Here is a 12,500-nt window from a genome sequence, read left to right on the forward strand (position 1 = left end):
TGGTGGCAATGTTTTCGCGTTGGTGAGTGGCAAAGGCAAGTGCAACTAACTAGGAATTCATAAAAATATTTAACGTCCAAAAGAGAGTAGAACATACAGTGGGGAATTTCTTGATATTCTAATTGTTTTATTTAATTTAAATAAATTGAAGTGGATCGAAGTGAATTGGTGAGAGTCGCGTGATTCAAGCTTCTAGAAAAAGTAGGCGACAAGAACTTAGGGAGTAGCTGGCGAGGTTCGATGGTTGCCAACTTTTGGTGGGGGCCTCTGCACATTCTGGACGTTTTCTTCATGGTTCAACCACCCCCCTCCCCCTCTGTGCAACAGCCATGCATTAGATTCTTACCCCCTTGACTTCACCAAGTTGAATATTTCCCTTGCCCCTAGAAAAACTTTCGCCCCACCCAAGTTCTGGAGTTTACAGGAATCACGCTTTACTGTCCAAATGCAGGCTAGGCTCCCTGAGCATCAGTTAATGAGAACCCGCACTGTCCTTTCCAGATGGTCTTCAAAAAGGGCCCGTTTTGTGCAGGACCTCCAGTCCCTCATCAGGTCGTTACAGTTCGCTTGCAAGGTTCCCCCACCCGGATGCCCCCTTTATGCAATGCATAACCAACCTTAACCCACTATGCCTCCAAACCAGGGCAGGTTATTTTCCTTAACAGGGAGTTTGGGAAGATGTCATGTGGCAACTTTTAATCGACTTGTGGAATGCGGTCAGTCTGTTCCCCCCCCCCCCCTTCCATTTCTCCCCAACACCCTCTTTCTACCTGCCCACGAGTCCGCCCTGATCCCTTTCGTTACTCATTTGTCCAATACAGTCTCTTGTGGCATGATTAAGTTTATATGGCAGCACTCAACAACCTTCACATTGAGCTTGGCTGTCCCCTGGACCTTCTGGCAATGCAAGTCCTTCACAAAACTTTGAGGGGAATCAAGCTCTCCCATGGAAGTGCAAGAAAGCTCACTACCCGATCACGTCATCGGTTCCCAATACCATCTTTACTAAGTTACAACCCTTTCAGTCTTCCAATGTTGACTCTTTTATGTTATGGGCTGCATTTAGCCTCACATTATCTTTTTGACTTCTTAAGAAGCAGTGAATTTACCTGCCATGGCAATTTTGACCCTCGCGCTCAGTCCCATCTTGCTAGAACAGACATCTCTTTCCATCCCAACATCCTTCACCGTACTTCACTTGACACTGTATTTAAAAAGTCCAAAACTGACCCTTTCTGGGAGACAGCCAGGCTCACTATTGCAAGGTCAAACTCAGACCTGTGTCCATCCACTGCTCTGCAAGATTATAATTATCCTCCATAATGCAACACTTCAGCTTCTCCTGTGGACCAAATCTCATCCGGACTCCACACACCAACAATTTATGGACTCTCTAAAACCTCTGTGACATTGACATCTCTTCTTATGCCTCTCACAGCTTTAGCATTGGTGCTGCTACAACTGCCAAAGCCACTAGCATTCCAGACTGGCTGGCCAAATTCTGGGTTGCTGGAAATCTAACACATACCAAGCTTACATGAGGACTCCCAAGGAAACAATATGTCAAGTTCCTCAGTCATTGGCCTCTTGCTCTTCCTGCTATCAAACCCCCTGGAATCCTTGAGAACACTTGAGTATCTCATTGAAACTTTCTAACAATCAGTAATGATCTATGACAATTGCTCGCCGGATAACTTTATTCATATTTTGCTGTATCGTATTGGTACAGCAATCATGTAGGCATCCCCCTTGAAGCTTGCTGCGTGTGTTTGCACTATCCCCCTCTTCTTATTTCTTCTCAATATAATTGCCTTTAATCCCTTTTTAAGCCACATGCCAGCCATCACATGGGTGAAAGCACTATCCTAAGCTTGATGCCATGTTTCTCATTTAAAACAAACAAAAACAAAAAAGGCCCATTTGGCACTTGAGGGCTTTCTGTGACATTCTCTTTCCTTAGGCTTTCTGCTCTCTCAAGTTCATGTTGTACTATTGCAAATGAGTATCTTGACAGAAATGTTTTGCATGAGGGTCCTATCCCCTCCAGTCAAATGTTTTGCGCGAGGGTCCTATCCCCTCCAATCAAATGTTTTGGGCAAGGGTCCTATCCCCTCCAGTCTCTGTGCAATGCCCATTGGTTTTGGTTCTTTATGCTCATGTCATCCTTTTGACCCCTATCTCAACTCGTCGGTTCTCTCCTTTTACCCTTGGGGCAGGAAATGTTTGCTTTTCGCGTATTGCAACTCCATGGAGATGGGGTCATTCATTCCCCCTGTCAAGTTGAGAGCAAAACCACTAAATGGCCTTCGCACAGGGCACGCCTCATCTATCTTGGCATTTTGGGCGGGGAATTGCTGCCTGCGGCACCACTTCAGCCCTATGCTGAAGCAATGTTTGGGAGGGGGCATATTGTTACTTTGCTGAACTGGGTTAACTTGGCCCAATGGCCCCAGGACATTATGCCAGCCACTATATGCTCGCCTTGAAATACAGGCATGAGGCACCCCCTCGGCTAATTGCCGAGGTCCCTCATCTGGTGGTCAATAACAGTGGTGGGTATTATCCGCGCCTTGTCAGTACATTCCCTGCTCCTCGTTTACGCCCAAGTTGTGTCTATTGTCTTTTACTGTGCACCAAAGCATTAAGCATAATATAGTACAGCTACTGCAGATACACATTCATCGAGCTTGGGCTACCTGCGAAGGCACAGACATCATAATTTGTGAATTCAAGTGTCTGCAACCGCCTGCAAATAATCACACAGCCAACAGCAAACAGTTTTTTTTCAAGGCTTTGCATCTGAGAGTAGAGGTCGTGTAATCCTTTAAGAATAGAGAGTTTAATGTATACAAACCCTTAATAGTGCTGTTCAAAAGACGAAAGCATGGCTGAATGGCAACAAGCCTAGGATTTTAAGGTCCCCTTCAATAGTCAAGATTCAAGATTAAACACATATAATAGCACTGAGTGCTAAGCATACTATTAGTCTTATTTTGAAATAGCCTGTAAATAAACTGCATCTAAAGGAAGGGGATAAGCATGACGAGTCATTCACATTTTCGATTAAAAGGTATAACCTTGCAAGCAATAACAAGGTATTACAAGGAGGCTACCACAGGAAAGAATATTCTGAAAAGTAATATTTATTCTACAAAGGATGCTGGCTTGTGTTCCCCCAACGATTGTTTCACCAAAATATGACATACATGAATGCTTTTTCTTACCAAGGTGAATGTATCTCCCCAACTCATCCTTCTCTGCCAAAGGGTTACCTTCCTTATCCAAATCTTTGCGGTACCTCTTAATATTTTTCATCATCATGTCTTTTCTTGTCAGCTCATAGTGGTTAGGAAAGTGGTTAATAACTCTTAATAAAAAGATAACCAGTAAAATACTATTATTTCCTTTACTATACACACACAGTTAAGGCATACAGGGGTACCTTAACCCATTGATCCCTGGGAGAGAGACTTTAGTTAATGGATGTTACTGTACAATGCCAGACGTTTTTACTGGTCAATGACAGCGGTTCAGGAGTCAATGGGTTAACAACCTCTACATCCACTCAAAAACCATGTCCTCTTTAACCCATAATTTAACCCCTAGGAGGAAGACTTAATAGATTTTACTCTGTCTAACATCAGATGATTTTACTCATCAGGCTGGTCAATGGGTTTAAAGATAGATTCACAAACCACAATGAACTATTATGTGGCAAGGTCATGTGAATCACTTTCCTCACTGAACAAGTTTGCCAAAACCAATGGCAAATTATCTACAGATCGCAGCTCAGGGGGAAATCTGTTTTCCTCAGGTGTTTTCCTCAGGCAAATTCCTGATACTACTACGTCGACGAACCTTTTCACCACTAGACAAGCTAACATGATTATAATAACTATTAGCCTCCTTCTCAGACATCCTTTTCCCTCGTCAAGCAATCTTTTCTACCCATTCTTTCCTACACTATTCCAATGGAATGTCTGCTGAAATGAGCCATACAATCTTTCCCTTTTTCTCATACGGTAGAGGAGCAACTCCTCTCCTGTCTAAGTTTATATATCTAGAGTGAGACTGCAAGAAGAAAGCTAACTCAAGACAAGAAACTTTATTGTAAGCTAGCTGTACCGTTTAAATCAAGAAAAAAAATGTATGTAAGTGTGTTTTTCTGAGGGTTGTTTTAATTCATTTATTTCCTTGGTTGTTATTCTGTTGATTTTCTATGATTTGTATAAGCAAACCTGTTGCTGTAATAAAGATCAATGTTGTATGCATTAACAAATTTTGAAGGTTTACCGTCTCTGTGTCAGTAGTTCCTCTGAGAAAGCTTAATAATTTCTTTCCCTTTGTTTGACCAATCACAACGCACTTCCATATAATGAAAGTATACTTAGTTTGTAACTTGTGAAAACCTGTGAAAGTCACTGGGCATTTAGCAAATGTCCTTTCAACGTGTGTAGTGCACATTAAAAAGAGACGGTAGTGTGTAAATTCTATGCTTTGTCATGATGGTTTGTAAATCTTCTACCCTGGACCCAGAGGTAATGAGGTAATGTTTACAGTCCAGTTTATGTATGACTCTCACTTCTGATTGTAAGATATTTTAACATCCACACAATTCAAAATTTGACTAGTTGGCATGATTAAAACAGCTGAGGGGAAGGTGATGATAGCCTGATTGTCATTGGGAACCAACCCCTTACCCTTTTATATACCATTTTTGGCAGAAAAGATACCCCTTTCACATACCTTCCATTAACAAATGGTACCCCTTTCGTATACCTTCCACCTTCCTTAAGGTGTTCCATGGGTAAACAAATTACAATTTTTTTTTTACAGAGGGCAGACCCTAACACTGGGAACTCCATGCCCAGGCTTAACTCTTTGCGTTCGTTTGTGTGGGCATGGGTTCTTTTACGTTCCACAGGATTATGAAGATTGACACTACAGTTCATTATCCATATCCGAGAAGACTAGAGAGTCTAACCATTTACACACTGATGTCATTACAAAGGCAGCACTTAATTCCTCCTCAGTTATGTTTTTGTAATTGCGTAAAGAAGCCTGAAAAAGTCAGGACTTCAAGGGGGTTTGAACCCTGCAGTTCATACATGATCCATTTCATATATCATTTAATCATTGATTCATTCCTCATGGGAACATTGGAACCCACAAATGACCAGCTCCCAACATCAGTGGCTTCATAGCTCAGTTTGTTAGAGCGTCGCACTGGTATCCCGAGGTCACAGGTTCAAACCCCATTGAAGTCCTGAAATTTTCAGGCATCTTTACGCAATTGCAAAAATTGCATTGTATTTCATAACTGCAAGGATCATAGCTTTATTTGATTTCATATCCGCAGTTCATATATGACCCATTTCATATATCATTTCATCGTTAACCTGCAATACTAGACATATTTAGTTGGAACACTTGGCAAGTGGTCTAGAACCATCAAGTTACAAGATCGTAGCTTATACCACATCCCCCTTTTCCCAATTCAATGTTGTGTGAGAAGTTTTTGGGCAACTGCTAGTAGTTGTGAAAATCAACATTGGAGGGGGGGTGAAACAGGGGTGGGTGTTCCAACAAATGTGATGAGTATTGTAGGTCAGTTGGGGCAGGTACAAAACACAGGTCACAGGTCATTATTTTACCAATACATGCAGATACTGATAGTATCCTAAACATTCATAGTATCTGTATCGGTAAAACGATGAACTGTGACCTGTGATTTGTACCCGCCCCAAATTGACCTTTGCAGTAACACAGGGACTAGTACTTAAGTGTGTAAGAGGATTTTCTACTTCAAAGACATAATTATCTTACTGGTCATCTCCAAGCCTGTATCCAGTTTCCACATTAAATATTGCTCGCACTGTTTGCACACTTGCCCTGTTATATGTAGGAAGGAAAGTGGAAATAATAAATAAGATGAATTTTTAAAAGGAAAGTATTTTGTTTGTTTTTTGTTTTTTTGTTTTGTTTTGTTTTGTTTTGTTTTTGTTTTTTGTTTTTTTTTTTTTGGGGGGGGGGTGGTGGTGGTTACTACAGTTTTTCTAGGTATGAAAAAAAAAGATCTTAAAAAAGCATAAATTGTAGTTTTGTTAAAGTTTGTGAATCAATCACAATGCCTTATAAAATCCCAAAACACTGGAAAAGAAAGAAAGATTGGTTAATTTTGTGAAGAGATGTGGCTTCCTTGCAATGATGACATAAACTTGTTCAATTCATTATTCTTTATTCAGCCAAAGTACAATGTAAGATTGAAAAATTCCTTATGGTCATCCTTCTTTATAAACTGTTACATGTAAGTTAACTTTGTGACAAAAAAGTACAGCTGTTGGTAGCTGGTGTCTGACAGTCTTGCAGACTGCAGACTAACCCTAAATTACAGTTATTGAAAGATATAAACCGTTTTGAAATGGGTGCTTAGATCTAAATACCATTTATCAGCACTATTTGAAATGGATGCATACTTAAATACCATTTATTGTATCACCACTATCGATTTGTGTGGACAGTCTGCAGTTGTCATACACCTGTTTGTAGCATCATCAACTTGATGGCCCACCCAATCACATGAGATTTCAATTCGGTCAGTGTAAAACGCAGACTGCAGAGATGCAGACTGCAGACCAGGGGTAAAATGCAGACCGCAGGTAAAATAAAATAATAATGAAAAACGTCAGTTATAGGCATAAAACCCAACACTTGTAAACAATCGCTTTTTTGCCCTACTGCATGTTATAAATCCGGATTTTCATCGAACTCTGTAAGAACTGAAGCTGTTTGAATCCTTGTTGTTGTAGGAAAAAGTATAGTTTTGTTAAGTGAGTTGCTTTTAGGCAATGAAATCACCACCCCACTACCGTGTCCATTTTGCTGCACTCAACAAAGTCACTGAGTGTAATAGGCCACTTCGGAATATACCATAATACTCTTTGTTTTTGCCGCCCACATTTTGCATGAGCATTGTTTCCAGTTTCTCTTGGGACTTACAATGGTCCCAAAAGAAAACAAAAACAATGCTTATTCAAAATTTTGGGGGGACAAACAACGAGTATTATGGTATTTTCCGAAGTGGCCTATTACCTAATAACTCAATTTATTTTGACACGCATGAGACATAGATAACGTGGATTTTAATCTGCACACAATCTAACGTTTCAGTCGGCTTAAGCCGGTATCACTGAGATGTAAAAATGTCTTAGTAGGATCCCTTTATTCGCTTTCGTGTACGTTATGTTTATCCTTTAGTTCAAGAGTTCCTTTGTTTTGCATCTGGAAGATGTTATTTTCAATCACAACCTCTCCCTAGGGGTTATCATGCATAGCTTAACCAATTTTTGTGGTCAATGGTAACCCCAACTGTTGGTTTATCGATCGATATCCCTCAGTGTACTGGTGTGAAAAATAACTTTGAACATTTCAATGCATCTGGAAGCGCAAAAATTTCAACGATCGCATTTTCCATGGACTCTTAACAGCAGTCCCCAAAAGGTGCAGCGACCTACAGTCATGATAATATGAGTTGTTGACAGATGTAAAACAGGATTGTCATTCAAACATTCTTTATTTTATGCTTATGACTCGTTTTTTATTATAAATATTTATTTTACCCTCAGTCTGCATTTTACCCCCGGTCTGCAGTCTGCAGTCTCAGTCTGCAGTCCGCGTTTTACACTGTTGATTTCAATTGCGACATACCAGTAAAAATTCCAGTCTTCATCTTCAGTGCAAGGAATCCAGCCACGTTTCTCAAAATTGTTAACCAAAACAGACTTGTCCTGGTCACAGACGTACTTGACACGACCCCCAGACATCACTGTTTCATAAGAAATCAACAAACTCTGAGCCAATAATTATAACAGACCAAGGAAGGACAGCATTAAACGAAAGCATGTTACGTTTACCAACGTTTACCAAATTAACAAAAGTTCATGTAAAGTTCTGGCTTAAAGTGTGGTTAATTACCTTTCCACCAACAAAGAGTTTGAAAGTTATCGAAATAGTGAAACACATGTTTATACTTTTCCTCACATACTCGCCTTGGTAACCAGGCCATTCTGCACAGTCGGCGGCTTGAGCATGCGGGCGACGCTGGCGTGAAGTAAAAGCGTCGCGAAAATGCTTATCCATATCTCAAGAACACATCACTTGTTCTTAATTACTTGGCTTGCTGTTTTTGCAGCGTTTGCCCTCGTAGGTTTCCGAGACTTTCTTTCAAACGTTGAGGAGAACAGATGTGACATGACTTGGATGTATGAATGGCCACGTTATATCAGAGTGCCTTTGTGGAAAGGAGCAACAACACGCTTTCCAAACTACGCTTTGTATCTGTATGGCGAAGGGCAATATGCCGATAATTCCAGAGGACTTAGCCTGTCCGGAATTCCGGTCTTGTTTCTCCCGGGCAATGCAGGAAGTCACAAACAGGTTCGATCGCTTGCGTCAGTGGCGTTGCGAAAAGCAGAAAATCTGCGATCGGGAGTCCATTTCAATTATTTTACAATTGACTTTGATGAATCTTTGTCCGGTTTGTTCGGAAAATTTTTGAACGAACAAACAGAGTTTACCAAGCTTTGTATTACACGTACTCTTTGGTTGTACAGAAATGTGGCAAATGCACCATCATCTGTTGTGTTAGTCGGACACTCAATGGGTGGACTAATTGCCAGAGGTTTGTTTACACTACCTAAGTTCAATCCTCGCCTTGTGCATACAATTATAACGTTTGGAACTCCTCATCGCCACCCTGTTGTGTCAGTTGATCCTCAAATGATGGAGTATTATGAACGTGTGAATGGTTTCTGGAAAAACAAAGGATTTGTTAATAAGTCGGAATCAGCATTGAGAAATGTAACTGTGGTGTCAGTAGGTGGCGGCATCAGAGATGTATTGGTAAGGTCCAGTCCTACGTCTATGAATCAGCTTGCTGATCCATCTCAAACTTTGAGTGTAGTGACAACTGCCATTCCAAGAGTGTGGGTTAGTGTCGACCACCTCTGCCTATGTTGGTGTCGACAACTGGTTCTAGTAACCAACAGAGCTTTGTTTGATATGGTCGACGCCAAGAATAAACAGATAATGGAGGATAAAGTACTAAGAATGAAAAGTTTGACAAACCACTTCATCAAAAACCGTGGTTTGTCATCTGTAAATTTATTTGACACCAGAAAACAACTGGTTGGCTTCATGAGGGATTTGCATGTAAGTCCTGTCTTGTTACACAAGAGACTGTGGAGATTTGGGGGAAGAAGTAACACCATGAAGGAACAAAAACTATTTGCATTTCCTATTGATGAGTGGTCTACAACACACGATTCTTTCTTAATACTCACAACCATTGATTCAGATCATTGGTTGTATGGGTGTCACGAGACATCTTCTGAAACTTGTAACACTGTGACTGATTTGTCTAACATGGCAGAGCTACTGCCATGGAATGGATCAGCAATCAAATATGCCAGGCTTGACCTCAAACATTTTCCAGGAATTTTGTACTTTGCTGTTCACGTACCATTGTCAGCAAAAACCAGTATTCTTTGGACAGAATATCAGTCTTCCAGGAGCTCATTTTATGAGATTGAGTTACCAGGATTTTTATCCAAGAAATCTATGCTTGACATCAACTCTGATGGTCTATTTTCAAACATTAGTTTGAAATCTTCTATCAAGAACTGGAATGTGTATGTTTTTGAAATTGAAGCTATGGATTGTGATCTCAGCAAGTCAGCATTAATAGGAAGAATTCATGTTCCGTGGTTTAATGAAAAGGTCTACAGTTTTTCAAGCAATGGTACAATACAGCTTGTGTTGAAATTGAATCACCCAAAACCTAAAGGAATCAAGGACAAAGTCCAGTTGCACCTTTGGTTTGATCCCAAATGCTCACACAGAATAACTGCTCATTATGACTTCTATCAAACACTTGGTCAGATATATAGGTTTTATTCAGTTCAGCTGATTTGTTGGACGTTTTGTGTTGTTCTGTTAGTGTTTGCATGGCAAATGTCGTCAATGGCTCATGAACAAAAGTGTGAATCATTCTTCAGTTTAGTTGCCAACATGGGTGGGAGTCTCAGAGTGCTGTTGCTTGTTGTCCAAAGCCATTTCTTTGTTTCACAGTTTGTTCTTGCATATTTTGTGTTGGTAGGTGCTGATGGACAACATGACTGGTTGCCTAACATTGATGATTTAAAGACTTTCACATGGTTGTTTCCGTTGATTCTCATCCTATCTACAGCTGTCATTATTGCTATCACATTATTTGTATGGCTTGGTGTGATTGTTAGCTTTGGCAGCTTTATTTTAAGTCCCCTTAGAGCATTTTCTTGTTTACAAAGAGGCTTTGGGACTCAAGATGGAATCTGTGCCATAGTTATTATTGGGACATCAATCCTCTTTTGTGGAACTCTGAGCCTTATTTTGACCTTCTTTTTTTGTCTTTGGAGAACTTGGAAATATGCAGTTATCTTGAAAGCTGAAAAGAGTCAGCCAATAATTACACAAAGGGACACGTCACTTGTGACCTTACTGGAAAGTTTAGGAAATTTTTATTTAACATTATGTGTTCTGCTTCTCTTGGTCATTTCAGTAAACCTTCCAACTCTTCCGGTCTGGGCAAAAAACATTTCTTTTTCTTATCGCCTTTTCTCTGATCACACGACTTGGTTTTCAATTGTTATTGGAGTGAACTTCTTAGTGTTTGATCCTTTGAAAAAGATTCCACATTTCTTGCTGTATTTTTGCTTTTTGTTGAGTATTCTAGTGACCCAGGCTCCTATCATTCCCTTGTACATGATACCTTATGTCATTTGTTTTCTTTTTACTTTATTGAATGTGTTCCAGTTTGTTGGACAGTTGAAAACTCGAAGGTATAAGGAAGAATGAAAGGCATACATAGATGTTGCATTTACTTGACACTGAATATTTTTTAAAATGTACTGTGGACATGATAGTGTAAATTGCTTCACAGCAGTGTAAAGTAATTTTTACACTTAAATTCCTTTACATTTTTTTTCTAACAAGGGAATTGCTGAACAAAGCTATTAGTGTAATGACTTACTTGCTAAAATGACTATATGACTATATGAAAATTCTTATCATTACTATTTTGTAAGAGATAACTACTGAAAAAAGATTCTAAGCCCTAAAACCCTCGGGTCTATGGCCCCCGGGATTTAAAACCCAAGGTGTTTGACATATTTGAATTTTCGTGATTGTTCCCTTCCCGAAGAGCACACAAAGCCGTTTAAAAAACACGTTTGGAGAAAAACGTTTCGAAAATAAATTTGAGAAAAACATCCATTCAAAAACGACTCTTCGCTGCTACTTGGTCAAACAAGCCCAACCCAGGCTTTAACTTGAATCGGTGTGTGCGTAAAATAAAGGCTGTTGAATAACACAAGAAAATGTGTGAATCTAACCTGCAATCGAGCGTACTTTTCTTGAGACGGGCCACTAAAAAGTACCTTTCACACCATGTCTAAGGAAAAGTACGCCTGATCGCAGGTTAGTGTGAATCATGAACTAAAAGTTCGTAAACACTTAACACAAAAGAAGCAGTCTTTTTTTAAGCGAAAACTAGACACTACTTGAAGCGTACACTGGGTTGCCTGTGGTACGCAAAAAACAGAGCGCACTGAATTGGGTGGTATTAAACTGCAGTGTTCAGGTTAAAGTGGGGGGTCATTAAGATCATTTGAGGGGTCACCCGGATGTCAACAGAGGCCCTTTAGCTCACATGTTTGATTAGTTTGTAATGTCCTGCCCCATTTTGAGGTCTTTTAGTTTTTTGAGCTTTGGTAATAAATTCAGTTTAAAGATAACAAAACACTATCTTGACTGCAAATTGCTCCTGCATGTCATGCATGTTTTGCAGGTGCACTAAGCAAACGTTTATTGCACACACTAAGAAAGGACTGAAGATGTTGTTTCCGCTTAATAATTCCTTTTCTTTTCAGTCTAATCTGATGCCAGGTCAAAACCTTTTTTTGGCTTTACGTTTGCACCAAAAAGTACCGTCAAAGGCGGGAGTTCACAGTAAAAGACAAGCCAAAAGACAGATGAAGAAAAAAATCGAAAGATTAATGACGATCGTAAAAACACGAAAATTGCTGCACTTTCTGACTATGAATCAAAGGGGATGATCATGATGTTCTGTCAAAAGGAAGAAATTGATCACGTGCTAGGCAACCATAAAAGTGCACGTGATCACCTTGTGTCAAGTGAATGAACTACGGGAAAGAATGTTAATTGTGCGTCGTTTTCAAAGTAAAACAACGTACTTTTTAGACAAGAAACTTCCGTCTTTTGTTTTTTTAATTTAGTTCTAATATTTGGCTTAACTGCAAAATACCCTGCCACTCGAAAAAAGTTCTGCGTACCCGGCTACGCAGTACGCAGAAACCAATAAATTCAAGTTGAAATATGTAATTTAGGCAAGATTACAGAATAATTATACGTCCACCTAAATGCAATATTAATTAGTTGCCACC

General features: G+C 39.8%; 2 protein-coding genes across 3 annotated transcripts in view; one reads left to right on the forward strand and one right to left on the reverse strand.

Moving 5' to 3' along the window:
- The window catches only part of LOC138059753 (polyglutamylase complex subunit TTLL1-like), a 20,979-nt gene extending 12,911 nt beyond the window's left edge, over positions 1–8,068 (reverse strand). Inside the window, exons 1-4 of one of the 2 annotated variants that reach the window (XM_068905398.1) lie at positions 7,975–8,062; positions 7,708–7,825; positions 5,827–5,892; positions 3,225–3,367 (exon numbers count right to left, since the gene is read on the reverse strand). In XM_068905398.1, coding sequence (XP_068761499.1) covers positions 3,225–3,367; positions 5,827–5,892; positions 7,708–7,823 — 325 coding nt within the window. In that variant the 5' untranslated portion in view covers positions 7,824–7,825; positions 7,975–8,062. Of the gene's footprint in view, positions 1–3,224; positions 3,368–5,826; positions 5,893–7,707; positions 7,826–7,974 lie in introns of both variants that reach the window. The other variant, XM_068905462.1, reaches the window with a different exon arrangement.
- LOC138059665 (GPI inositol-deacylase-like) lies at positions 8,065–11,109 on the forward strand. Its single transcript, XM_068905302.1, has one exon. It carries the CDS (start codon positions 8,128–8,130, stop codon positions 10,891–10,893), a length of 2,766 nt encoding a protein of 921 aa, XP_068761403.1. The 5' UTR covers positions 8,065–8,127; the 3' UTR covers positions 10,894–11,109.
- The last annotated feature ends 1,391 nt before the right edge of the window (positions 11,110–12,500 follow it).

The sequence above is a fragment of the Montipora capricornis genome, chromosome 1 (assembly GCF_036669925.1).
Source record: "Montipora capricornis isolate CH-2021 chromosome 1, ASM3666992v2, whole genome shotgun sequence".
NCBI lineage: Eukaryota > Metazoa > Cnidaria > Anthozoa > Scleractinia > Acroporidae > Montipora > Montipora capricornis.